The sequence below is a fragment of the Pseudopodoces humilis genome, chromosome 13 (assembly GCF_049639895.1).
Source record: "Pseudopodoces humilis isolate 2021_Gansu_Grassland_sample_001 chromosome 13, ASM4963989v1, whole genome shotgun sequence".
NCBI classification, from domain to species: domain Eukaryota; kingdom Metazoa; phylum Chordata; class Aves; order Passeriformes; family Paridae; genus Pseudopodoces; species Pseudopodoces humilis.
The window spans coordinates 12,171,519-12,198,531 of NC_142212.1; the positions used below are offsets into that span (position 1 = coordinate 12,171,519).

Consider the following 27,013-nt stretch of genomic DNA (forward strand, 5'->3'; position numbering starts at 1 on the left):
CACTCCTACACACCTCAGGATGACACCATGGCCCTGCTGGGGTGAGGCTGAGTAGGACTGAGACCTTCTCGGGCCATTCGGGGTGCCTGGTTGCAGCCCTATGGTCCTGACCTAACACACCCATCATGGCGGCGCCCGCTGTCCGCCACACCCACCATGGTGTATCCGCGCCCGTCCTCCCAAGATGGCCGCCCTGCCCGGCCATTCCGCCCGCCACCAAGATGGCCGCCCGGGAGCTCTGCGCGCAACATGGCGACTGTCGGGAGGGCGAGGCGGGACGTTACTTCCGGTGGCGGCGGCGGAAGCGGCGGCTGGGCTCCCATGGAGATGGGCGAGGGCCGCCCGGAGGTGGCGGCGACGCTGCGGGCTCTGAACGAGGCCCTGGGGCGACCCGCCGCTCTCTGGGTGAAGGAGAGCGGTGCCCGTAACCTGCGCCACAGGGATTTCCTGGCGCCGCGGGCCGCGCTGAACGCCGCCTTTCCCGGCGGGCAGGTAGGCCGCGGCGGCGTGGGCAGGCCTCGGTCGGGAGCGGGCATTTGCGGGAAGTGTTTGATGGGGACGGGAGTGGAGTTGTCCTTTGTACGTGCAGTCCGGACCTCTCCTCACCCTCCGCCCGCAGGTGCCCCCCGAGGCCGTGTCGGCGGTGCCGTCGCTGCGGGGCCCAGCAGTGCTGCCGCTGCGGGTTTGCCGGCAGACGCCGGCGGGGCTGGCGGTGCAGGTGCGGCGCCCTGAGGCCTTCCAGCGCCTGCTGGGGCCTCTGCCCGGCCCGGCCCCCCCCGCCGCGGGGCCGCGGACGGGTTGCGTGGTGCTGCACTGCCCGGCCCTGCGCAGCTCCGCTGCCCTGAGGCCCCGCCACCTCCGCTCCGTCCTGCTGGCCGATCACCTGGCCCAGCTGCTGCGCGCCCAGGGGTGAGTGCCACCGTCCCGACCTGCTCCCGGCCCCTCGCCACAGGGCCTGCTGTTCCCAGTGCCTGCCTCACCCTCTCTCGCAGGGTCGGCGTCCGCCTGGTCCCTGCCCTCAGCGAGGAGAGGAGCTGGGACGTCCTGCGACAGCTCCGCATCTGCTGGCCCTCCGCCTCCGGTAGCTCGTCCCTCACTGACGCCGTCTCAGCCTTGAAGGCAGCGTTGGGCCGGTGCCCCTGTGCCTCAGCCTGTGATCGGGGGCCGGGCACAGCCGAGGGTGTCATCTGTAAGGTGCACCTGAAGAGCTTCGTGGAGCAGCAGGGCTTGTTGGGTTATGACCCCAATCTAGATCTGCTGCTCGGTGAGCCTCACATGTCAACAGCTCTGGTGTGGCAGTGGGGGTAGAACGGGTGCAAATAGGCCTGTTTACTTTCAGTTGTGTCTTAACAAAAATAAGGCGGGGGGATGTACACAAATGGCTTTCCCCTCTTGTTCCCCTTCAGCCAGGTTTGAGCCTGAGGCAGAGCCGATGGTGGTGGGGTGGAGAACCCCGTGGCTCACTGGTGTTCCTCCTTCTTTCAGTGACAGAGGGGACACTGCAGTCCTTGGCTGAGCTGCAGGAAGCTGTGTTGCAGTGCCCAGTGAGTGACCCCATGGCACTGCCTGCCTTCCACTTCCCAAGTGACCTTTCCTTCTGCCAGGCAATAGGATTGAGCTTCCTGTTGTGCTCTACTGCAGGCCAAAGGCCAGAGTAGTTGTTGCAGCATTGTGCATGTGGTGAACTGTGAAGAGGAATTCCAGCAGCAGCAGCTGGATGTGCTCTGGAGGATTTTGGATCCAGAAGCTCACACAGCTTTGCAGGTGAGCAAGAGCAACCTCTGAACCTCCTCAGTGTGGGCCCCAACATCCACCCTTGGCTCGTGACTAGGTTTAGAACAGGGCTGCATTTCACTCAGTTCTCAGCCTCTCTGTCTTTCAGAAACATCTTGTCTGTGGGCCAGTGAAGGTGACCAACCCCTCATCGCCCATTGGGGCAGACCAGTACTTCCAGTAAGTTGGTGTGCAAGGCACCTGCTGTTTTCTCTCCTTCTAAGGCTCCCTGTGGGCCAGCTCAGCCTACAGTGGGTGGTTCTGTCTCTCTGTTTCTCCCAGGCTCCGAAAGCGCCAGATGCATGAAGCCTCTGTGATAAAGTATGGGGAGCTTGCACAAGGTGAGAGTTTGCTCTGGGGCTCCATGCATAGATGCTGCTCCATCCCATCTTCATTGCTCCTGTTAGTCCACAGCCAGGGGTGGCTGCACCCCTGGAGGCTGCTCCTTCTCCCCTCCAAGATCAAGCCAGGTGCTGCCCTTGCTTTGGGAAGGCATCTAAACATCCAGGGCACTGGCACAGAGCAACTCCTTCCAATGGGAGCCAGGGCCAGTGGTGTAGTGGTCCACAACTACTACCTGGTCCTGGCAGGGGTGTCCTGCCTGGGTGCTGGGGGTATCAGTATATGGGAATGGAGCGAGCTGTTCATGATAGCACCTACATTCTCCACAGATAAGGCCTGGACAGAGGTGATTGATACCCTGACAGTGGCTGCCATCAGGTTTGAGATGCTGAGCACTGCTCACCGGAGTCAGGTAGGACAGCAGCTTGCATGGAGCCAGGGCTGGCAGGTTGTGGGAACAGCGGAGTGCATCTGTGCTGAGCAGCCTGGACTGTGACTTCTCCCTGCCCTCAGATCACCCTGGACCTGGAGAACAGCAGCATCTCCACAAAGGGAACAAAGAGCGGTGCCTTTGTGATGTACAATTGTGCCCGACTGGCCACACTCTTCAACACCTTCCAGCAGGCTGTGGAGCGGGGTGAGCACCAGCCCCACCACCCTCCTCTGACAGCCACACCTGGAGCCACAGGGGCTTCTTTGGGCACAACAGTCTCCCTGCTTTCCAGGCACATACCCACCTCTGCCACCAGCATCTGAACTGAATTTCTCCTGCCTCCGAGAAGAGGTGGGTGCTGAGAGGAGGAATGGGGGCATCTGTGCACCCTCAGCTCTGGTGATGGATGCTATGGGCCCAGGAGGATCTGACACTGAGACACATGATCCCTTTACAGGGAGAATGGCTCCTGCTCTTCAACTATCTCCTCCCCTTCCCGGAAGTCCTGCAGCAGGCAGCACAGCTGCCCTCACCTTCCAAGGGGATCCGGCTCACTGCCAACACAGAAATAGTAAGTACCATGTGCTATAGCATCTGTGGATGCTGCTCCAGCAGTCCCAGCCCAGCAGGCGCTGCCCATCAGTGAGTAACACAGGGCCAGTGCTGATAGAATAGATTGCAATGCCCCTGTGGCATTCCTGCTGTGCTTGGGGTGGGTGAAGGTTCAAGACCAGACAGAATTCACTGTGCCATGAGAATGTCTCTGCCTTGCAGGTGTGCAAGTTCCTGATCCAGCTTAGCATGGATTTCAGCTCTTATTACAACCGGGTGCACATCCTGGGGGTGAGTTAGGTGTCTCAGCCTGCAGCTTTGTGGCCCTGCAGTCCTTTTGGGGCTGCACTGCAGTTGGGGGGAAGCCATGTAGGGAATGGTGCCAGCAGTGTGATGGCCCCTTGTCCCATCCTCCAGGGGTGCACAGGCACCAATGGATGCAGGGCCAGCCCCAAGCTGCCGCCTTTCTCCCTGCAGGAGCCGTTCCCTCATCTCTTTGACCAGATGTTTGCCCGCCTCCAGCTGCTGGGAGCAGTCAGAGATGTGTTCCACAGTGCATTGGCAACCCTGCACCTTCCTCCTCTCAGCCAGATCTGAGCCATCCCTGAAGAGCTGTACCATGCTGTAACAGTCACCTACATACCACATGTAGGGGGAGAACGAGGCATGTTCTCCTGGCACGGCAAGGGGCTGCCCCAGTGACAGGCAAGGCCAAATTCAGCCCCACAGGCCCCTTCCTTCCCATAGCCCATGGTCTTTGGGGTTAGGTCTGTGCTCTCTGCAGCTGTGTCCAGTGTGGGACATGGATATGCCTCTCCACATCCACACCAGCAGAAAAGGGCTCCTGTGGCACCCCAGGAGCTGTGCTGGGAGTACTGGGGAGGTGGCACTAGGGACCAGATGCCACAAAGCCAGACAGACACCAACTTCACTTCCTTCAAAACTTTATTGAAGGGTGCTCCGTGCTGGCGGGGAGCTCCTGAGGCTCCAGGCCCCTACTGGGCTCTGAGCCAGGCCCCAGCACTGGGGTCCAATACACTTGTTGCTGGACAAACACTCTGTGTGTCTGACCTCAGGGTTGTCTGTCTTTCCTTCAGTCTGACTGCCCTGGGTCCTGCTGCTGTGTAGAAACAGCCCACTTGGCCTGAGATGGGTGGCATTTGTGGTCAGCCCAGCTACCACCCATGCCACAGGGTGCTGCTGTGGAGGATCAGCATCCCTGTCCATTTCAGCACCATCCTGAGCACTGCAGGGTCAAGACTGTCACATAGGGCCCTGTGCCAGGACACACAAGGCTGCAGCCCACCATGTGTCACACCAGTGCCTGACCCTTGCTGGCCTCCTGCTGCTCTCAAGCTCCCAGGGCCAGGCCATGTCCTCAGTGCCCTCCCAAGCAAGGTTCTTTGAGACCAAGTCTGGAAAGCTGACATGGGTCCTTCATACCTTGGAGAGGAAGAACTGCTCTTGGGCAGTGGGGATCCACAACCCCACTTCTTTACTGCATGGGGAAGCCCCAGGCTTGTCCAGGAGCGATCATACCTGCCTTCTCAGAGACCACTGGCCCTGAGCACCACAGATGTGGCATGTGCCACAGTGATGGGCAGAGCCCAAGTGCAAGATGCCCTCCAAATGCAGGCGGGGACCTGGATGTATCACACACCTGCCCCATTACTGGGAAGCCTCTTGTGGAGGAGGTTTGGAGGAGGCTGTGCCACACAGCATCTCCAGGCCCTGCCCACAGAGCACACAGTAGTACCACAGCTCCCCCCCAGCCTCCACCTCCCAGCAGTCCAGCTCAGCTAGGTCAGGCACATGGAAGAAGGTGGTGCTGAGGGGCACCAGCTCGCCTGGGCGCTGGTTCCACAGCGTCAGGCGCTGGTCCACTGAGGCAGAGAGCAGCAGATCTGGCCGCAGCACCCGGATCCCCGTCACATGAGCAGCATGAGCACAAGGCCTAGACACCCGCTCCAGGACCTGCAGGCAGGTCCCTGCTATAGCCTCACCCCTGCCCAGGGCAACCTCCAGCAGGCAGACATGGATGGAGCCATCATCACTGCCACTGGCCACCAGGTACTGTCCCTTGGGCGTCTCATGGATGTGAAGGCTGTTCACGCCGCAGCTGTGGGCCATGACGGTGACCAGTGGGGCGTCCAGGGCTGGGTAAATAGGCTTGGTCAGGAAAGCAGTGCTCACCTTGGTCAGAGGGAGCAGAAGAGCTGCCAGACAGCAGCACTCACCCAAGGGCTGCATCTCTCCCTCTGCTTGGTGCAGGGCATCCACCGCATCCGTGATGGGGCCAGTGATGTCCCAAAAGGCAATGCTGCCATCAGTGGCTGCACTGCACAGGAGGTGCCTCCTAGAATGGGGGGTGTAGGGGGATTCTCTGGCTGCATCCCTGAGGGTCCCACTGAGATCAGTGGAAGTGGCAGAACAGCCCCTAGGGATTAACTTCTCCCTTCCCTCTTCCTGCTGAGCTGCCATTTGTGACGCCTGTGATGACGGACATTTCTCCCCAGAGCCCATCAGCTACAGCCCAGCATTTGGGGCTCACCTTTCCCCTCCTGCCCATGTGTGCAGGAACGCCTCCACCTTCAGCACACAGCGCTGGTGGTGAAATGACTCTGCTACCAGCACCAACTTCCGAGCAGCCTCCAGCAGCCCAAAGATCCTGTAATGGAGCAGAGGGCAGTTGGCTGTGGGAGAGTAGGAGCTTCTGGCACCACTGCCCCTTTTCCTACCATGTGCTGTCTTATGCGCAGCTCAGAGCAGGCCACATCCACAGCAGCAACGTCCTGTGTGGAGCCTGCTCTGCTGCCATCACCAGCTCCATTCTCCATCAGGCCCCGTGATGGCTTCTCACCGGACTGATCCATCACTGCAAGCAGCAGCCAGGAACTTCCAGGGTGTTGGCAGCTGCTTGGTGCTGGTCCCAGGCACAACCGACAGGGACATGTACCTGCAGCAAAGATACAACACTCACCAACACTTCTGTGGCTCCATGGAGGTGGGTGGCCCAGGAGAGCAGCCCTGAGCATTTCCCTAACACCAAATGCCCCTGGAAGCCCACAGGACACTGTACAGGAATCACACATGAAGCCACACTGGCCCTGTCTGCCTCAGCTGAACCTGCAGCTGCACAGAGCAGGTATTCCAGTGGAGGCCCATACAGTTCCCAACACCCTCCCACACTGTGATCACTACTAACCCTGCCTTGGGCAGTCCCTGAGCATCACCTCGTCTCTGGGTCCATCTTGATAAGCTTGTGCCTGTTCTTCTTCTGCTCCCAGTGCTTGTCCAGCCGGTGGGAGGCCACATGGATGACCTGGCAGGCCACAGCACTCTCAGATGCTGTGTCTCCAGTGCACAGCAGCCGGTAGCACTCGATCTGTGCACGGCCACCTGCAGTGAAGAGCAGGGCAGACAAGCCCTCATCACCAAAACCCTCATCTCCAGGTCCTGTGGTGAATGCCAACGTCCTTACACTGGAAATATGGTCACTGATGCGGGCAAGGGGCACAGCTGCCCGCGAGTTCTCACTGAGCACCAGGACACAGGCTGTGGTGTCCTCACTGCCAGTGACAAACACATTAAAGGTGGCATGGCCGGGCACCTCCACAGCCCCCAGGCGCCGCACGCAGGTTATCTCCCGCCCGTGCAGGGATGCCAGCAGCACTTGCTGCTCGCAGGGCTCAGCCTCACAGTGGTACAGCATCACATCCCCAGACTTGATAAAGGCGAACATTTCGGCCAAGGGGCTGTTGCAATAGCTCCAGGAGCGGTGCCCACCCCCACAGGGGATGCAGTGGATGTTCTCGCCGATCCTGGTGCTCCACACTACGAAGTTGTCAGCATGAAAGCCCAGCACAAGCAGGTCCCCATCTGAGGTGAAGTGCAGCTCCTCAATCCACTGCAGCCCTTTGCAGGGCCTGTGCTTCTGCAGGACCTCCAGTTGATGGTCCCGCAAGCGGAGCTGGCGGTAGACACCATCCCGGCCAGTGCTGTAAATGTAGCCCCCGTGGATGGTCACTGAAGTAACTCCTGTCTTCCCGTGGAGTCCAAAGAGCACTGACAGTGGGGACTCAAGAGGAAAAGCCTCTTTGTGCAACAAGCAAGAGGGCTCCAACTCATTGCTGGAGTCCTCAACAACCGGGTCACTGCCACCATTGACAATGCTGGTGCTTTCTGCAGCCCACTCCGAGGAGCTGTTGCAAGAGAAGAGGAGAAGGGAGCCCCGGCGGTCCCCGCAGACCAGGAGCCCTTCCTGGGGCAGAAAGGCAGCACAGGTGTGCCAGCGCTGCTTGCAGGGGGGCAGCAGGTACCGACCCATGAGCCGCACCCGGGGTGCCTGGCCTGGGCAGTGGGTGACGTCCAGCCAGAGCATCTCCCCGTCGGGCCCGGAGGCCAGAAGGGCAGCACTGGTGTTGGGGGGCACTCCGGGACGGGGGGCCCAGCTCAGCCCGTGCACGGGCCCCTCGAACAGCCTCAGCTCTGCGGCGGCCCCGGGGCGGCTCAAGGCGAAAAGGAGAAGGCGCCCGTCGCCGCCGGCCACAGCACACAGCGTCTCGTCCCATCCGCCCAGCGGGGCGGCCGCCAGTACGGCGCGGGGCCCGCCGGCGGTGGGGTGCAGCACCGGCGCCCAGCGCCCCTGAGCCACCTCGAATGCGGCCAGCCCGCCCGCCTCGCCAAGCGCCAGGACCCGTCGCGGCCCCACCAGCAGCACAGCTCGCGGCCGCTCCGGGGCCCCCAGCGCCGCAATGCTGGGGACCGCCTCCGCGGCCGCCCGCCGGGGCTGCCAGAGCCGGACACCGCCGTCGCCGCCGCCCGTGGCCAGGCGCCCGCCGGCGGGGCGCAGAGCAAGAGCACGCAAGGCCCCGCGGTGACCGCGCCGCGCCCGCCGCACGCCGCCGCCGCCGCCCCACTCCAGGCATGCGCCATCCTCCCCGGCGCTGACCGGGAGCGGCCCCCGCAACACCACGGCGGCCACTCGCGCCCCGTGCCCGTAGCACACCAGCAGGCAGGTGCCGGCCCCGTCCCCGCCGCCCAACTCGCCCACGGCCCAGAGTCGCACGCTGCGATCTTCGGAGGCGGAGGCGAGTAGCCCCCGCGACGCCGCGTAGCAGGGCGCCAGCACCGCGCCCCGGTGCCCGCACAGCTGACGCTGCGGGGCCGCCGCCGCCGCCGCCCGCCACACCACTACGGTCCCCGTCGCCGTGCCGGCCGCCCGCGCCAGCCGCGCCCCGCTCACCCCCGCCAGCACGGCGCACCGCAGCGCCCCGGCCCCGCCACAGTTCGCCTGTCGCAACCAGCGCCCGCCGCCCCGCCACTCGTAGAGCGCCACGGTCCCGCCGCCCAGCCCCAGCGCCACCCGCCTGCCCGGCGCCCAGCGCACCTCCCACACCCGCGTCCCGAGCTCGCGCGCGGCCCCGCCACCGCACGCCGCCAGCCGCGGCCCACCGCCCCCTCCGCCAGGCAGCACCGCCAGCACTGCCAGCCAGCGCCCACCGAAGACCGCTACTCTCGCTGCCGGCCCGGGCCCCGGCTCGACCCGCAGCCCCTGCACGCTGGCCTCACGCAGCACGCTCCGCCGGCCCGCCGCCGCCGCTGGCCCGCTGCCGCTCAGCCGAAACGCCACCACCTCCGGGCCTGTACCTGCGGGACATCGCGTCAGCCTCCGCCGCTGGTCCCGCCGCCCGCCCCGTCCCGGTCCCAGCGCTCACCCGCCAGCAGCACGTTCCCCGCGAACTCCAGCGCTGTCACTGGCGCCACCAGCGCTATCGACTCCATCTTAGCCGCACCAACCCCGCCACGGCCCCCCCCCAGCGCTCATTGGCCGAGTCGCACGTGCCACCGCCCCGCCCACTGCCCATCGGACAGCCCCCGTCACCCCGCCCCCAGAGCACACGGAAGCGGCGCCCGTGCCTTCACGCTTTATTGGCGCGCGACGCGGCCCCGCCCCCCGCCCTGCGCGGGAAAAGGTCACGTGCGCGCGGTAGCATTCCCGGCGCTACAGCTCCAGGTGCACCCCGCTGTAGGCCTTGTCCACTGTCCATTCGCCCGGGGGTCCGGCCCTAGCCCCCGCCTCAGACCCCGCAAAGCGCTCCATCTCTTGCTGGAACTGTTGCTGCCGCCGGCGGTTGGGGTCCACATTGATCCAGTTGTTGGCGATCCACTTGGTGCCTTGGGTGACCAGGCAACCCCCGTGCAGAGCAAAGTCATCCAGCTCCCCTACCCAGCCTGCAGAGCAGAGCCCCATTAGACGGTGGCAAAGGAGGGCAGGCCCCGCTGGGACCACACAGGGACATACGGCCAGCGAACACCAATTCCATCTCTCCTTCCTGCACTACCTGCTTGGATTTGAGCTCAGATACATCTTACAGGAGTTACTTTTCCTGGCACCCCTCCATTTTAGTGCCATCTCACCCTAGTGCCTACAAGGAATTAATCAGGCTCCCCAAGTGCAAAAGGCCCACTGTCTCCAATTCTCCACTCAGCACAACTGGCTCTCACAATCCAGATCACAGCATCTGTTTTTTTCAGCTCTTTTGGAAAAAAGAAGGCTGACACAGAAGAGATGGGTACTGCCACTAGAAGGCCTGTGGAAGCCAGAGGCTTGCAGCTGTTTTAGAGATTGCATTTTAGCAGTCCTAAATGACCTGTTTACAATGATCCTATCGTTTTTCTGTGGCAGACTTGCCTCAGCAGCCACTTTCCATTTAGGAACAAATTGCTCATAAAAACACAACAGGGCTCTTCTCACAGGAGAGTGATGGTCTTGATATTATCATACAACAGCCCCAACACTGGTCTTGTGACCTCCTCTGTGGATTTTCTAGAGATGGAAACATGGGCTGCTCTCAGGGGACCTGAGATGCCACACTCCTTCCTCCCACCACAACTCAAAATCTGCCATGGAAACCCTCTGGAGCCATACTCACCAGCAGCCTTAAAGATTCATGTCAGTTCCCAGCCTGTCAGGGAAAACCACACTGCGCTTCATGACAAAAACAGCCTCAAGGACACATCATGGGGCTGCGGCTAAGCTACAAAGCAGGCATTGGCCCCAAGCGTGGCATGGGGTGGCCCATGTGTCCTCATGCTGCAGAGCTGATGGCCGTGCCTTTGTCTACCTCCCCTCCCCACCCCTTTGGGCAACACCACATCAGTGACACATTCTGAATTGCAGACCAAGTTCCAGCAGGAGTTTCAGCTTGCACAGCAGGATGGAAGGCAGCTGGTGATGGCGAGTGCAGCCAAGGTCTTTGTTTGCTAGCTAGTCCTGTCCCCCAAAGACATCAGGAGCCACTGACCTACTGCCTGTAAACAAAGGCCTTTCAGAGTCGGGAAGCTCCTACTCAGCTGGTGACAAAAAGACTCTACAGTTCTCACTAGCTGGCAGCTACCACCCTTTTTTTGGCTGTTCTTTGAGCTCCCAGCTGCAGCAAGGAGATGACTGCTGTCACCTACTGCACTCCCAGCCCTCCCAAAAGCTGTTTTGAAGTGAGCTTGTACCTTCTCCATCTGACAGGTAGTTGTACCAGAAGACAGCAGTGCCTTGCTGAGGTTTGACTCGCAAATTGCCCTTGTCACAGTTTTTCCGAGTATCTCGCAGGTCAATGTCATTCTGGATCAAAGACTGGAGAGAAACCACAGGGAAGATGTCACAAACAGGGCTGGAACAAGGCATATGCACTGGGTTGTCCTGCAGTTGATGCAGGGGCTTTCATAACCCACCTGGAGCAACCAGTTTCAGGCCCCAGGAGGTTCATAACCTGTTTCTGAGCAGATGCCATTTCTTAACACATTTCCTGATACCTCACACCTCTGAGCAGGGAGAGCTGAGCTGTCAAAGCCCTGCCCCTCCTCCCCTGTCCTCAGAGGAAAAAGACTGTAAGTGGAGCACGGTTTCCCCAATGCTCTAGCTACAAATGCTAATGCATACCAACTAAAGGCACCAGACCCCTTCTGCAGCCACAATAAATTCAAAGAGGGACTCAGAATCCCCAGGGGTAACATGTAGTTGAGGTTCATTTACCATCTCCTCGTAAGTCCTGTTATCAGCAATAGGAAAGACTGTTTCACCTCCTCCAGTCACATTGTTCAGGTAGAACAGCACAGTCACATACCTGCAAGACAGAGGTTGTCAGAAGACACACCTGGAGCAGGAGGAGATGCACACGGGCTGTCCATGCCCTGCCCCTCCACCATAAACACAGTGGCTCCTCCAAGACATCACATGGCACAAGATTTACACTGTCAGCTTTTCTCCAAGAGTAACACAAGGACAACAAAGAAAACTCCTACCGAGAGTAGTGAATGCGCTTGTAGGCTCTGCTGGGGACAGCCCACCCACTCCATCTTCCATGTGTGGACCCACAGGATTTGCTCACCTCCCCTTTAAAACCCCTTCATGCCAGTGATGTCCTGAGCTGGTCTGTGAGCCCACAACCTGACCACCGAGTCCCAGGTGAGATGAGATGAGATGAGATGAGATGAGGTGAGGTGAAATGGCTCCTCACACTCCTTGTCTTAACATGTTCAGGGCAGAGCTTACCGGCAGGAGGTCTCAAAGGGAGCGCTTTCATTGGCAACAAGCTTTGTGTGGCTGCAGGCAGTCTCAGGGAACACGGGGCCACTATCCATGTGGGCGTGGTAGTGCCCTCCTTGGTCATACCGCACAACCTGGAGGGGCTCGCTGTGCTCCACGATCTCGGGGGGCAAGCGAGTCAGGCGCATTACCCTGAGGAAGAGCAGAGCAGATAAGTGGAAAGCCACCCTCACCCTAGTCAGCTGCTACCCCCAAGCAAATAAACCCAGAGAAAGAGAACCCCCTTCCCCAAAAGACCGGACAGATGGATGGGCTGCAGCGAGCATGCCAAGAGACAACCAGGTCCTTACTGTCTGTTGGACCATCACCATTGGCTCAGAAAGCCCTCATCAAGGTTAATGAAAAAACAAAACAAAACCCAAGGAAGCATCTCTAGCAGGACTGCTCTCAGGAAGACTTTGCTTGCTCAGCAAGATCCTTTTTCTGCGTGTCCCTGGAACATTCATGTGCCATCTCATCACTTCTCTGGACTCCTGCACACCACCTACAGACCCTCAGGGACAGTTAGAAAAGCACAGGGCCCCTGCTGAGAGTGAACGAGAGACTAGCTCTAGGAAGTCTTGTCACCTAACTCACCTTTCCCTGTTGCTTTTTCAGCAGCCTCCCCCAGGGCAGAGGGGCACTGGAAGTGATCAAGGAGACCGGAGCCCTCCTGCTCTGGGATTTTTCCACTGCTACATCTGAGATCATCCCCAAGGCAAGCAGGTACGTCTTGAGACCTGCCAAAGAACACTCAGAGCTCTGAGAATCTGGACCGGTGAAACCCTTGGGGCAGGTGCAAGGAGAACGTGGCACCCGGGCAGGATGGCAAAGCCCCTGCAGGCACTGCCTGGTTCCAGGGAGGACCAACAGCCTCCTTCAGTGCTGTGTCTTCACATCCTCCTGACAGCAGCCAGCTGGAGAGCGTATAAGCTGAATGCTAATGCCTATGTGTGCTGGCTAGCTGGCACAGAGAAGGTGGCAGCCACAGTCTGCTCTAATCAAGGCAATATGTGATCCCATTTTCCCACTGGAATGCACTGAAGAAAAGGAGTGGCCAACAGCTGTTTTTCAGGGCTCGGGACAGATTTTACCCACCCATATTCTGGGTGAGGACCAGCACCACAAGAACAAGCGAGTCTCCAGTCAATTATCTGAAACTCACTACAACTACATGATTTAGCCTTCATGCTGGGTTTCAGCTCTTCCCAGTACCAAATCTGAGATGAAGGGAAGGGTAAAAGGTTCTCCCATCTGCCATGAGCTGCCCTACAATATGTGTGTTCAGAGGATTAAACTATCTTGACTAGTTTAAGGTGAAGTCGTGCTTTTTAAAAAGTCAGCTCTGAACAGCAAAGACAGATTTCAGTGAAATGCATGAGTAACTAAAGCAAATGACAGTAACTGCTGGCACACAGACAGCATTGGAAATGGCCAGTTTCTCCCAGTAAGCTCAGTTACTAATTAGAATGAATGATTTCATATACTGCCAAATCTTCCTGGTTTTATAGGGCTGTTCCCAAAAGTGAATAGAGATGCTGAAAGGCTTGATTTTTCTTTTTCCCTTTCCCCAGGACAATACAAATTCTTGTTCTAATGAAAACCTCCTCTCTCCATTTTTTGTCTGTTTATTGCTCTTTATACTCCAATGACTTTTCACACAATTAGAAAGTGTGACTATTAGCAGGTCTACCACTGCCTCTCGCAGCACACAGGTGATGCTTGTGCCTACCCAAATCCAACCTCCCCTCAGCTGCCTGGCCCTTACCTTTGCCGAATGGCTCTCATGACCTGGTGTGCCCCCTCGCCCTGGTACAGCCAGGTGTGCTGGCTGTTGCGCACCAAGTCACTCATCTTCACTTTCTGGCTTCCCATGTACTTGTGGAAATCACGGATATTCAACTGCTTGAACTCCTCCAAACTTAGCACACCTATGGGAACACAGGAAAAACCACCTGAGTCTGGTGCAGGTAATAGTTCTTGCTTCCTGTACTCGGAGAAACACCAGCTGAGGGCTCTGCAGAAACTGCCTTCCTCACACACACCCCAGTCAGGGTCCACTGTGTCCACCACAGGCTGCACCCCTTCTGCCCATGATCATGGGCTCCAGCAATGCTCTCGCCTGCAGCAGAGGACACAGAGAAACCTGCCAAAGTGAATTTTGCAGGGTCACAACCGGGACAGGCAAAACACCATTTTAAACTTTAAAAAGCTCCTGAAACACACAAATCAATATATCAAAAGAGAGAAACAGACACTATAGTTTGGATATACACAAGAAAGTCTGTGCCACCCAATATATTATTACTTAGATATTTAAATCAACATGTTTAAGGACAGAGTAGGACCTCAGACCACATTTTCTATATGACCTTGCAAGGCAATTAAGAAAAAGCCAAATCAAAAATAAGCAGTACATTCTCCTGCATTTGTGTAATTGCAAAATATAAATGAGGAGTACATGACAATATGGTCTTGTGTAAATAGAAATAACAGAAAAGCAATAGGTATAAAGCAGTTTCTCCTAAAACAGTTATTTCTTCTTTGCACTTAACTGGAATCAGCAAGGGATGTCAGCTTCAGGAAAATCCTCACATTTGTTGTTTCCTCTTTCTGGAGAAGGGAAGCCTTGCACAGGTCTCTGATACCAGCATGCAGTGCACTGCCCTGTGCTGCCCATCACACACCATGGGCTGGGAGAGGAGGCACTCAGGCAGCAAACCCAGTGCCGCTGGATGCCAGCTCTGCTCCCTGGGCACCAGCACCCCCTGGCAGGACAAAGGACCAGCCACAGTGGTCAACCAGGGACAGCTCTTCAGGTGCCATGTCCTCAGGTCAAGACCAAATGATCCATTGTTATTATTTCTAGTGTCTCTCTGTCCCCACTTCCCCTTACTCCCCCACAGTCTTTGATGACGCAGTGCCACATCCAGGTTGTGACCTGGTCTCTCAGTGTCATGTACCAATCTAACAACAGAGGGAAGCAGCACTCTGGAAGCAAGGTCCTGCCAATAGCCCTTTAACAGGATCTTTCATTTGTTAATGTCCAGAATGGTGGAAAAGCCATTGAGGACTCAGTCATACCCCTGCCAAGAATGCCACCAGCCTGGAGGAGAGTTGCACAGGGTGTCCTCCGGATATTTATGCATTCACACTGCTACTGCTTCAAGCCCAAAGCAGCTCCTCCTAGGCAGCTCTCAATGCCAGGTCACTGGAAGAGAGTGTGTAGAGCTTGTGCATTCACTTAATTTGACTAGGAAATGGAGTGTTGCTTAATTGAGGCCACTCTAATTAGAGCAGTAGAGGTTAGAGTGTATGTCCGGACCAGCAGGAGCCCTTGGGACACCAGGGGCAGGAGGGGCAGAAGTGGCCTCATGGAATACAGAGAGGTCGCAGCAGCAGAGTGGGGGGACAGCGCCAAAGGCTGACAGACAAGATCACCCCCACCTCCACTTATTCCACTCTTCCCTCATAGTGATACAGGCCACTTGGCCTGCTGCAAAAGTCTCCCTGAAAGCAGGGGGGGAATGCAATGTATATCTTAACATGTGCATCCCAGATAACAAGCGCTCTGTAGTCAGAACCTGAGCAGTCTCTCAGACTAGGGGAGCGGAAGCACAGCCCTAAGATCCTGTTACAGCAGTGCATGAACCAAGGCTGGTGTGACAGTGGGGAGGGAGTGCAGAATTGTGGTCTGGTCCTGCTCCAGCAGGATCCAAGCCTAGGCAGTGGAACCGGTTAGCCACTACAGTGGTGATGCAGGGACGGGAGTGCTGCATTTACTTCCCTGAGATGATGTCTAGGGCAGTGCTACTTCCCTTCAAAGAATTCAGCTAGAGAAAAAAACCCTGGGCAGGGACATGGCTCTTGCCCTCCCCCAGCATGGCTGTGTAGGGTGTCCAAGGTACTGATGGTGAAGGAATTCCCATGGAGCTGCTCTTACCATTCCCATCAGGATCAGCTTTGACTGCTGTGTACATCTCCCGGATGTTTTCAGGGGTCATCCACCTGCCGTTCCCAAGTCGGGTATGGGTCAACACCTGAAATTCATAAATGGATCAAAAAAACCCACTGGTTTCTTGCACTCCTGAGACCCTACAGATTCCCTGCATGAGGCCTGGTGAGATCTCCTTCACGGCACATTAGCCAGACAGGCATCGTCAAACTACTGCAGAAAGACGATTGGAGTGAGAATCATCAGTGTCGCAAATGAGTGCTGTTATTTCCACTTCAGGTCACGGCAAATGACCGCTGGGACTTGATTAACCAGCCCTGAGGTAGAGAGAGAACAGCTGTTTTTTTACTTGTCTGAGGTAAGGGCTTGGAACAAAATTCTTGCCTTCAACATGTACAGAGAGATGCAGAAGCCTAAACAGCTCTCAGCAGGCTCTGACCTTCAGAGAAAGTAGCCTTGCCCTGGGCTGTCACTGGCACAGCTCCCCATACTCCACAGTACTCATGCTGCACAGGATGGCTCAGACTCCCAGCTTCACCTGAAATGGGAGCCTGAGGAGGGACACTGACAGTACTTGTCCTGATGCACCCTGCCATACAGGGCAAGGGTGCTGAAGAGCTATGGACAAGGCTCATCAACAGAGGTGGCTTTGGTGGGGTGTGTGAATTCACACAGTAAGTTCCCCACAGGCTGCAGAAAGCAGGGCATACATGACAAACTCACTTCCCAGGACACACAGAAAGAGGCAACAACCCACAGCACAGGAACATTGTATCCAGCATATTCAAAACACATATGTTCTGCCAAGGATTGTTGCTGTCTCCCAATAGCATGACAACTGTTGCACATTGAGCAAGAAACTTCCATTTTGAAGGCCAGCACAAAATTTGAGGCATAAAATTAAGCAAATTGTGATTGGTATATCCTGGGGTCTGGCCCCACCCAAGCACATGAATAGTCAAGAGAGCATTTGATAAGGGGATGTGCCAGAGGGTCCCCAGCAAACCTTCCCCAGTCTGTCCCACGTTCTACCTCTTTGAGCTGCAGCTTCCCATCCTGATTGTGATCCAGAAGATTGAAAATGTCCATCTGGCTGATTTCGATCATTTCCATGGCTTCCTCATATTCCTCTGTTGGTAGGATCTGGCTCTTCTGCAGCCCCTTTAGCTTTGCCAGATGGACAATGAGCTTGCACTCCTCCTCTGTCAGGAAGTCAGGGATTTCTGCAGCAAAAGGGTGAGCAGCAACAGAGACTGAGGAACTGTTACAGTGGGATACCATGCTGGTGGCAGGAGAGTCAGGAAAAAAAACAATAGAGGTAGAGGGGTAGTTTAGAAACTATCTAAGTCTGGGACATTCAAAAACATCTACCCTTCTACCAGAAGGGCTCTCAAAGAGCATACAATACACACTTGAGCTGCTGGAGACAGGTATTTTTATAGCAGCAGTTCCTAAATGTTTGGATCCTGGGGTCAAGCCCTTAAACTCTCTCACAAACACCACAATGGACAAAGGAGTGAACAAACACATGCATATCACTGCATATTACCATTTCAAAGGTGCCATGTGGATCACAGTCTGGGAACTGCTGCTTTACCGGAAGGGAGGCCAAAAATCTTTACAGTGGGCAGTGGTGATGGCCAGGGTTTCAGACTTCCCTGCTCTCATGTGGACAGGATAACACTTTGCAGAAAACCAAATCCCTTTCAGGGGAGCATGGCACAGTGCTCTACTGTGAAACTCAAACAGAAAGGATCAAAATTCTAACTTACTCACACTCATTCTCTTGATCCCCCATTGAAAGTGGTCTTCAAACGCAATATTAAAGAGGAAAATACTGGACATGGAGGATGCCAGGCTCCATACCCAAGTAACTCCAGCTTTCCCTTGCAGCACAAACCCAGCAGCAATCAGGCAATTCCACAATCCCAAACAAATTAAAGCACAGAGAAATCCACTGATGACGAGACTAGGAGACTTCTAGTTGCATGCTACACTGGGCACACACTTGGAAAGCACTGGCAAGGTCCCACTGCATAGCACAGTTAGACTGTGGTCCAGGAGGTTCAGAGGATCCTCCTGGCTGGTGTCTATCACAGCTATGGTGACCTTGTTACCAGCTGCTGGGACTTGAAAAGGGAAAGAAAAACCATCAGTGTAGGACAGGTTAAGTGCTCCTAGACCCAAGGTCTTGCTCTCCAAATTGCAGCTCCCTAGAGCTCCTGCAGGTATGTGCCAAGGACACATTATAGATCAACTACAGCAGCAATCCCCAAATGGAGGGAAAAAATTAATTACTTTCATGACCTGAAATCAACCCTATCGGCTCAAGCTGTCAATAAGCAGTTGGCTTCCTGCTAAGCACAGACCAGAAACAGCCCTGTAGAAAACGAACTGTTCCTGGGAAGCCCCAGGAACACAATGCAGCCAGCTGTATCCTTAACACACTCCAAGGAAACAATTTCCGCCACAGGCAGCACAGGGTCCTTGTGCCAGAGGATGCTTCCGAGCTGGAGCTTCTACTGACCAGTTTGAATCTCATGGCACAGCACCAGGTCCAAATGAACCATGTGCACTGGCAACCAACGCCCCCAGTATTTCCAGTTCCCCAAACTGGGCTACAATAATGATGGCTTATGGAACCTTAATTATGTGCTAGAGGAAGGACAATTCCACTCTTCAGAGGTAGTAACGGGATTTCAGAATGAAGCAGGAATTCTGTTAACTGGAAAGTGTGTGGCCATGCAGGTTGCAAGGTGAGGGGGTTTCCAGCTGAGTGCTGCCAATCCCGTCTGCAAACAACTTGGTTCCACAGCTGTAAATTAGTTCCTCTCTGGCCCCAGCTCTCCTAAAGGGTTAACTTGTGGCTGTGAGACCATCCTATCTCCCTGCCTGCTCAACAATAGCTCCAGCTAAACAAATGCCTCCTAATTGACTTTAAGCAACACTTGATTGCTTTTACAAAAAACAAAAGAGAGGAAAACATTAGGGTTTATGAAATAATGACTAATCCTGGAGCAAGAGAAAGGGGATGGGTTGGAGCACTGGTGTCAAACCGAGATTCGCTGAAAGAGCTCCAAGACACATGGGCCAAGTCATTCATCCCTCCCCAACTGCCCTCATTTCCACACCTGCTGATCTAAGCCAAACCCCTGCTAAAATACAAACAATCAGGGCCGCTGGCAAATGAAAATTGGAGCATTGTCTTCCCCATGAGGGCTCTGAAAGGGCCACACTTAATGAGGATGGATTGACAAAGAGGTGGCTGGTAGGCTATAAAAGGCATTCCACAGTCAGGAGCAGTTCAGTCTGCAGTGTGCTGTTGGTTCACTTGCTCCAAGCATGGTCACGTCCCCTCGCAGGCACCCCTTGAGGTTGGGTGGCCCGTGGCTACTGGGTCTCCTGGCACGCCTGCTGCTCTGGGGCTCTCCAGGCGCCTGGGCAAGCTACCTGAGGAGATCCTCCAGCTGCATGCCCATCCCACACAGCATGGCCTTGTGCTACGATATCGGCTACTCCGAGATGAGGATTCCCAACCTGCTGGAGCATGAGACCATGACAGAAGTCATCCAGCAGTCTTCCAGCTGGCTGCCCTTGCTGGCCAGGGAATGCCACCCAGATGCTAGGATTTTCCTCTGCTCCCTCTTTGCACCGATCTGCTTGGACAGGTAAGATGTTTTTATGAGTTATTTCAGCTGTAACAGTTAACTCCCTGCAGGAGCACAACTACACGTGCCTCCTGAGAGAAAATGCATTCAATGGGATCTGTGCGGTCCCCAAGAAGCAGCACTGCTGCTCTCGGCAAGGGACAATTGGATTACTCAGCATGGAACAACCCTCTGAAAGTGAAACATGAGCATTTCATATCACAGGAGCAGAAATATGTTCCCTCCTTGGGATTCTACTGCTCTCTCACCCCAGGCACTGCCGTCACATGCCCAGGCCAGCCCCTCATACACTGCAGTAGCTGCTGGCAAACACCAGCTTCACCTCCTACCTCCTGTGCAGCCCCTCACCCCAGCTCCTAGCCCAAGTATATAGTTTCTCAGTTTCCCAACTGTTTCCCAACAGTTCCAGCAGCAGAAGGAAATCCCCAGCTTTGAGGTGCAGCTCTCAAAGTACAGAGCTGCAAAGGAAATTTGGTGTGTAATCAAGTACCTGTAAAGGTAAGCAGTCTTTGCACAACTAGAGAAGATCACTAAGGAGGTGAAGGGCTTCTGGCAACTTGCCTCATCCCTCCTGTCCTGAGAAATTCCTTGCATTCCTGGACTTGAATGTTCACAAAAAAGTCAAAGATCCCAAAACTGCCTGCTAATCCTTCCACTCAGCTCTGTGCAGCAGCAGTGGTGCTAGGGCTCGACCCTCAGCCTCCTGCCAGGCACACAGAAGTGCTGAATACCCATCCCCTCCCCAGGCTCATCTATCCCTGCCGCAGCCTCTGCGAAGCTGTCAAGAGAAGCTGTGCGCCCGTCATGGCTTGTTATGGCTATCCCTGGCCTGAAATCCTGAACTGCAACAAGTTCCCTGCAGATCATGAACTGTGCATTGCAGCAGTCTCCATGGATGAAAATTCCTCAAGCAAGAGAAGTAAGAGGTTTTTTTCTTTATGTATTTTCCCATACGTAACACTGAAAGCTCAAAAGGATGATCCTATGACTTGTTTCTATTCTGCTTATTTCTGGTTTTAAGCTGTATTTAAATACAAAAAAAATTACAAATTCTAGTTTTGTTCTCTCTGGGAACTGTGTCTAGAAACTTAGCGTAACATTGACTGTGGCTTGTTCCTCTCTCTGTTGTATTCATTAGCTCCCTGGGTGCCCTTAGACCCCACAGGGCTTGGGGCAGGGGAAAGGAAAAGCTGCAAAGCCTCAGGCCCAGGCACAGTGGGAGAGCTCATGGAGTGCAGACTCCCAGCAGCGAGATGTGCTTCTACTGGAGCTATGGAGCTGAAGCCTGAATCTTTCAGCTGTGTCTAGGGTTTAAAAACACACAAAAAGAAATGTTTTGCAAGCCTTCTCTCTAAACATTAGAAACACCATGAAGGGACATAAGCCTCTGCAGACATGAGTTACACTAGAAAAAAGTCTGTCTGAAGGACTCGATTAACACCCACATACTGATGAACACTGGGGGAGATTCAAGAGCAGTTAAGGGGAGAACAGACATTTCCACATAATTTCAGCATCACTGGATGGAGTCTGGCCATACCACTGGTTTTGCTGTTTCATCCAAATTACGAGACCTTCATTAAGTATTTTCACTGATGCTTTAACATGCAGTAACTCACACAAGCCTGAACAAAGCACGACAAGTGGTGTCTGCCCCAGTCACAGGAAGGAGAGTCTAACACTTCCCACCCTGCTTGTCTGAGGTATCTCTCCACGGCCTGGGTAGCTCAGAAAGATGCATCACTAAGAAACAGCAAGCCATCACTTGCAGATCTCAAAAGTTCATTGTGCCTTTTCCAGTGAAGCTTGACAAGGGTGTTATAACCTAATTCCTATTGCAGCAGTGCCCCGAGCCAGCTGCAAGGACTGTGAGCTTGAGGAGGCCAGCACTGCCAGGGAGATCCTGGAAAGCCTCTGTGCAAATGATTTTGGTGAGTACCCTCCTTTTCCTCTCAATTGCTGCCATTCTCTCCAGCAGCCAAGCAGTGGCATGGACAGAAAATAGCTTTGCCATAACATACTGATTTGGAGAAAGTGCAGCTTTTACAGCAGATCCCAGGCAATTTCAGTTTCTACCTTACCTGTGAGGTAGCAGGAGGACCCAATTCCTGGCAGCACTGGAAGTGAAGACCTGGGTTATTTCTGATTTGGGGTCTGATTTGGTTTTGGTCTGTGACTACTAAAAACAAGCAGTATTCTGGTTTTCTCTTGCAGACAAACATTTCAATCAATGCCTGTAAGAATCTTTAGCAAATTCCATGTCAGCTATTTCAAACTTTAATAGTGTCATTCTAGTATTGTGACTCTCCCTCTCATAGTCCAAGCAAGTGGCAGCACTGGCTCTGCTCAATCAGATGGCACAGAGTTTTCAACATATTGTCCTGAATTCAGGCACACATATTGGAAAACAAAGACATTTTTCAATAAAAGAGGAAAGGTTACAAATCCTGAGCAGCTGTCAGTCATGCCACTTCCTGAAATCCCTGCTTAGATAAAAGTCAAGTAATTTGCACAAGACCAGGAAGGACTTTGATGCATGTGCTTGCTTGTGCCCATGATTCCTCCAGAATTTCTGCAGTGATGCCGATAAATCTTCGCCACTCTTAGGAGGTAAATGGATTGAGAAGCAGAAGGAGGTCTTTTCTCCCACAGAACAAGAGGAAATGGCTTCAAACTGCAATGGAGAGGTTCAGATTGGGTAATAGGAAAAATTTCTTCACCATAAAAATTATCAAGCACTGGAACAGGTTGGCAAGGGAAGGGCTTGAGTCACCATCCCTGAAGGTATTTGAAAGACATGGAGATGTGGCACTTTAGATCATAGTTTGATCATAGTGGTGAACTGGGCAGTGGTTGAACTTGATCTCTGAGGTATTTTCCAACCGAAATAATTCAGTGATTCTAAGAACAGTGTTCAGTACTGGAAACTAACCTCAAACGAGAACTTTTACAAGTTCACTGCAATTGCAAAAGCTTGGACAGATACCTCCCCACATTACAGAGACAGCAGAGAAGCCTTGGGCTTGGCTGTTGAAGTAGGTTAGAACTATGAAAAGTAAACAGAGCTAAGTTTTTCTTCCAACCCCTGCAGCAGTGAAAATCCGAATCCTGAGGAAGAACATCACCACCACCATCTCGGATTTTGACCTGGACCCCTCCAAGGTAGAGGTGCTGAAGCATGGCCCGCTCCTCAGAACTGAAATCCCTGCCAGGCTCCAGCAGTGGCTGGACATAGACGCCACGTGCGCCCACAACATCATGCGAGGCACTCACGCAGGAGTCTTTGTTGTATGTGGTGAAGTACAGAGTGACAAAGTGGTGGTGAACAAGGCCTATGCCTGGCAGAAGAGAAACAGGAACCTGCACCAGGCAGTGCGGAGGTGGAAACATCACCGCTGCCCTGAACAGGCGGGATGGAAGGTCTGAAAAATCTCAATTCCAGCAATAAGAAACTTCTCCCTTCCCTATGGCTAGAAAACTCCTTTTCCTGGCAAGTGGCATATTGGAGATGTACAGTCATATTTCTAGGTGATTTGAAGCAGTCATAGTGCACAGATAGGGCTTCACTACAGATCCCCGTTTTACCAAGACAATGCTTAAGGATGCATGTTTAACATGTTCCTCTCACAAGGCTCTGTAGATCCAGGACGTGCTATATTCAGCTTTGTGTAGGATCCAACATCACAACAAAACTTAACTATGCAGGTGAGGACAAAGTAGAAGAAACCTTTAATAACAGTTCCTTCTAGTTCTCAGTATCAGAGCTGGTATTTCACATTCATTATTTGACTCCAAGACATTGATGCTGTTCAAGTGTCTGCTTGCTTTCTGTCCAGAGATTACATGCAAGTCTCCCTGACTGTGAAGCGATACTTTTTATTTAATGGAGGAAATACTTTACTCTTGAACAGACTGAGGTAAACTGATGGGGAGAGGAACCCACCCCTGCTGTGCCCAGACCCTTAAAAACTGCAGGCTGAAGTCTGCTCTTGAGTCAGGCTGTCCCTTCAGCTTCTTGCACTGAGAGCTAATGAGCATCCATGCACGCAGAAGGAAACGGCCATTCTCAAGCAGGAAGGGCACAGAGCAGATAGCTGAGGGTTTCCATACAACAGGGAAAACTATTTTTCAACATCAGAAATTCAGTGTAGATCAGAAGATTCTGGTAACTGAGGATATCACAAGAACCTTGAGAAAAGCAGAGCATGAGTGAGACATCAGCTGTTCAAAGCTGCTTTGGTGTGAAGAGCAGCTTGCTCAGGACTGGGAGTTGAGTCCCAGCCCCAGCACAGTAGGATATTGCAGTTTTCATATGGGAGCAGGGGAGAAACCTTCCACAGCTACCTGGCCTTCCACTTGTACATAAGGAAGATAATACATATGGGAAAACTCAAGTCTCACCAAGTTCTCCGCAGCTCACTCTCTCACTCAAGTGGTACTGTCACTCCTTGCAGGGGTACACACTGTGCTCCAGACCACAAAGCAGAAAACAACAAATCCCCAAATGAGGAAACAAGTTGGATTTCTACCACTTAACAAAGCACTGTCCATGGAAGATTTTCTATATTGGTTTAAACCTGTGGCTGAAATAAAAAAAACACACAATCAAAAAAAACAGCCTTTGGGAGGAATGCTTTTGGCCCTGTTGGCGATGCCTGCAGCATTGGCAGAGCAGAGACAGCCAGTCTGCTGGAGACACATCGGTCTGCTGGAGACACATTGCCTCCCCGTGTTCACAAGGCACACCAACAACCCACGCTGCAGGCTCCTCCTCACACTGGTGTGGGCTGAAACGCACATTCACACACACACACACTGCAATTCAGCTGTGCCCTGACATTTGTGCAGTGATTACTTCTCTTCCCCGAGGCTCAGAAGAAAAACATAGCCAAATTTCCTATTTTTATTCCTCCCCACTGTCTTCTTAGAAACTGCTGCCCAATCCACAGAATCTGCTGTCAGGTGGTCCCTGCAACAGCAGTATCTTCTGAACAGACTGAGTTTGGAAAAAAGAACACATAAAAGCTCTTGAAGGTTGAAAAGGCTTTGTGTGATTTGTTTTCCATTAGTAGGGCTATTTGATTACTAGTGTTTCCCAACTGAAAACTGCACAGATGGTCTGACTTACAAGCTTTAGAAATGATGCCTTGTAGCCAGAGGGGGGAAAAAAATAGGGCAGGGATTTTTTCATAGCTCCATAAAATACACTTGGGTTCCATGCAGATGTGACTTATCTACAATTAAAAACGAAAACCTAAAGTTCCCCTATGGTGCACAGCCCATGCTCTAAAGCCCAGAGAACACAGTAAATAATTCATGAGTGTCTGCTGCTGTGGTCCCACTGCAGCCTGCTCTGCTGAAAGGAAAGATGATAGACCAGGCAGTGTTTCCTTAAACTGGTTCTTGTATGCTGCAGCACTTAGTATTAAATCCCCAGAAACTCAAGAGTCTTTGCTAAGGGCTTCTGTATTCACCAAACACAACTAAATTAAATACACACTTCCACTAATTTAAGCAACAAAGATGCAATGAATTAAGTTGTTTTTTTTAAACCAGTTGAATTAGATTGGTACTGCTTGCATAGATAGAGAAGTCTCTGGAAGTCTTTTAAAGTCAGAGCTGGCTCCTGGCAAGTTCATCCAGGAGATAAGAACTGTCTTGCAACTAGCAGTTTCTAAATAAGGGACTCCTTATCAGAGGACAAAGGAGAACACACTCATGGCATCTCAAGTGGTGAAAGTGTCACAGTCTGTGATAGCATCCTCAGGGAGCAAAGCTTTCCTCAAAACCAATGGAAGTGCTGGAACAAGAAACGGAAAACTGCAGGATTACTGCTGCCAGGACAAACCTGCCTTTTATCATCTTCAGCAGCTTCCTTGCTGGCCAGGACAAACTGTTCCACTTCAGTGGTACTAGAAAGGCAGGGAAAGAGGAGTTTTCCTGAGTGAAAACCAGAGCAATTGCCACAGACTATGGTCCTGGTAATGACAACAGTTTTGTGATGTTATGGGGTTATCAGCTCCAGGTTACTGTGTCTGTTTAGTGAATGTCAGACAGAAATCCACTAAGAAATTAATGGTGAGGTTTTCAGTGTATATGATCTATCTATAAAAAGAAAAAAATATATTTATCTCTATTTATATAATTGAGAAAGCATCTGAAAGATTCTCTATGCTGTCTTTTCAGAAACAACAGGTTTTCTCTGACTTTGAAATAGTAGGAATTTTGTAATGATTGATTCCCCCCCTCAAATTATTTAGCATATTGTCAGTGACTTTCCAGAACACTGAGTTCAATTAGTGAGTCTTGACCAGTGACAGCAAAACATGACAGAAAGGTAAAGAAGAGGTAAAAATATCTGAAAGGCAAGTGTTGTGTGGTTGTATATCAGAGAAGCTGAAAATAAAGATAAATCTAGAACAGGACACAAGATGGTGGAAGACTTTAAAACTATCAATTCTCCTGTTACTCATTTCCTCAGTGTTGAAGCATCAATACTAAATTGCTTATTCATAATTTAGCAAAAGTTTGGATATCTCTTGTCCTTTCCTTATATTGAGCAGCTTCTTCAAGGTTCTTGCCAGTGATCTGCTGTCTATTCCTAGTATTTTACAGAGAACCTGAAAAACCTAGAAAGGTTAATCTTCCAAATTCTTCAAAGTGGGCCATCCAGAATACGTAACCTCTGCGAATTTTACATCAACATACCTTAAACGACACTACACTCTTTAACGCAGCCCCAAGGAACAGCAGCACGGGGAGGTGATGCCAACACGCGGGAAGTAATTTTCCCCCGAGTGGGTGTAAAACAGCGTGGGGTATCAGACAGACACGCACACACCCCCCCGCTCCGCCGTCAGGGCGGAAACCCCCCCGCTACCGGCTCGCCCGGGCCCGGCAGCAGCTGCCCCCGGCGGGGCCGGTACTCACCGAACAGGAGCGGCTTGAGGCTGAGGGTGCGCACAGCGTGGGCCCTGCCGGGCACCAGCTCCACCCGCTGCGTGTGGCCCACCTGCGGGGAGAGCAGCGGTCAGCGGTCAGCGGTCAGTGGCCCCGGTCCCGGCCCCCGGTCGCGGCCTTGCCTTGATGCCCTCGAGGCGTGGGAGGGCGCGGGCGGGCGGCGGTGGCGGCGGCGGGGGGGCGGCGGGCGGCCCGCCGGGCTCGCCGGCACTGAGGTGCACGAAGAGCAGCAGCCCCAGGACGTTAAGCACGTAGAGGTGCGCGAAGATCATGAGGACGAGGAAGTAGGGGCGGGAGCAGACGGGCCGCGGACGGCCCCCCGGCGGGCCGGGCAGCGGGGGCCCCTCCGCCCGCGCCTCCGCCGCCGCCATCGCCCCGGCCCGCCCGGCCCGGCGTCACCACGGCAACGGCCCGGCGGGCGCTGCGTCACCGCGGGGCGGGGCCAGCGGCCGCGGGCGGGGCCAGCGACACGAGCCCAGCCCCCCCGCCCCTCCCCATCTCACTGCCAAGAAGAGCCAGGACACCGCCGAAGTTAGAAAGTCACAATTTATTTCAAATAAACCACGGGCACACCTCTGGCAACCGTCTCCCGGGCGGTTTCCGCCGCCCCTGCCCCTCTCTGGTGCCTGCGAAGAAAAGCGAGGGGTGGGAGCAGTCCTATGCCCACCCACATACCTCAACGCTGTCCCAGAACCCCAACCAGACCGAGGCCGAGAAAGGAATTCCCAGAACGAGTGCCTCATTTA

The 27,013-nt window shown here is 53.9% G+C and overlaps 4 protein-coding genes across 6 annotated transcripts; 2 read left to right on the forward strand and 2 right to left on the reverse strand.

The window, feature by feature from the left end:
* The first annotated feature begins 317 nt into the window (after positions 1–317).
* On the forward strand, positions 318–12,420 carry DALRD3 (DALR anticodon binding domain containing 3). Of its 2 annotated transcripts, XM_014251499.2 has the most exons (13): positions 318–492; positions 620–909; positions 993–1,264; positions 1,486–1,544; positions 1,642–1,764; positions 1,883–1,953; positions 2,056–2,114; positions 2,445–2,527; positions 2,629–2,752; positions 2,841–2,899; positions 3,006–3,119; positions 3,323–3,391; positions 3,578–4,767. In XM_014251499.2, the coding sequence occupies exons 1-13, from the start codon at positions 322–324 to the stop codon at positions 3,695–3,697; spliced, it is 1,614 nt and encodes a 537-aa protein (XP_014106974.2). In that variant the 5' UTR covers positions 318–321; the 3' UTR covers positions 3,698–4,767. The 2 variants fall into 2 exon arrangements, with proteins under 2 accessions (XP_014106974.2, XP_087917799.1); XM_088061673.1 differs by lacking the exons at positions 3,323–3,391; positions 3,578–4,767 and adding an exon at positions 12,303–12,420.
* WDR6 (WD repeat domain 6) lies at positions 4,769–8,904 on the reverse strand. The gene is made up of 6 exons (XM_088061672.1): positions 8,818–8,904; positions 6,334–8,749; positions 5,961–6,056; positions 5,652–5,768; positions 5,338–5,456; positions 4,769–5,256 (listed from the first exon to the last, which is right to left on the reverse strand). Exons 1-6 carry the CDS (start codon positions 8,882–8,884, stop codon positions 4,769–4,771), a joined length of 3,303 nt encoding a protein of 1,100 aa, XP_087917798.1. The 5' UTR covers positions 8,885–8,904.
* Positions 9,013–26,638, reverse strand: P4HTM (prolyl 4-hydroxylase, transmembrane). The gene is made up of 9 exons (XM_005522239.2): positions 26,390–26,638; positions 26,238–26,319; positions 16,672–16,862; positions 15,628–15,724; positions 13,453–13,615; positions 11,652–11,837; positions 11,133–11,223; positions 10,610–10,733; positions 9,013–9,334 (listed from the first exon to the last, which is right to left on the reverse strand). The coding sequence occupies exons 1-9, from the start codon at positions 26,636–26,638 to the stop codon at positions 9,105–9,107; spliced, it is 1,413 nt and encodes a 470-aa protein (XP_005522296.2). The 3' UTR covers positions 9,013–9,104.
* LOC106628137 (secreted frizzled-related protein 5-like) lies at positions 16,931–26,138 on the forward strand. Of its 2 annotated transcripts, none has more exons than XM_088061674.1 (4): positions 16,931–19,307; positions 20,054–20,226; positions 21,149–21,238; positions 22,399–26,138. In XM_088061674.1, the coding sequence occupies exons 1-4, from the start codon at positions 18,982–18,984 to the stop codon at positions 22,731–22,733; spliced, it is 924 nt and encodes a 307-aa protein (XP_087917800.1). In that variant the 5' UTR covers positions 16,931–18,981; the 3' UTR covers positions 22,734–26,138. The 2 variants fall into 2 exon arrangements, with proteins under 2 accessions (XP_087917800.1, XP_014107141.2); XM_014251666.2 differs by having other exon boundaries at positions 21,152–21,238.
* Positions 26,639–27,013: the final 375 nt, after the last annotated feature.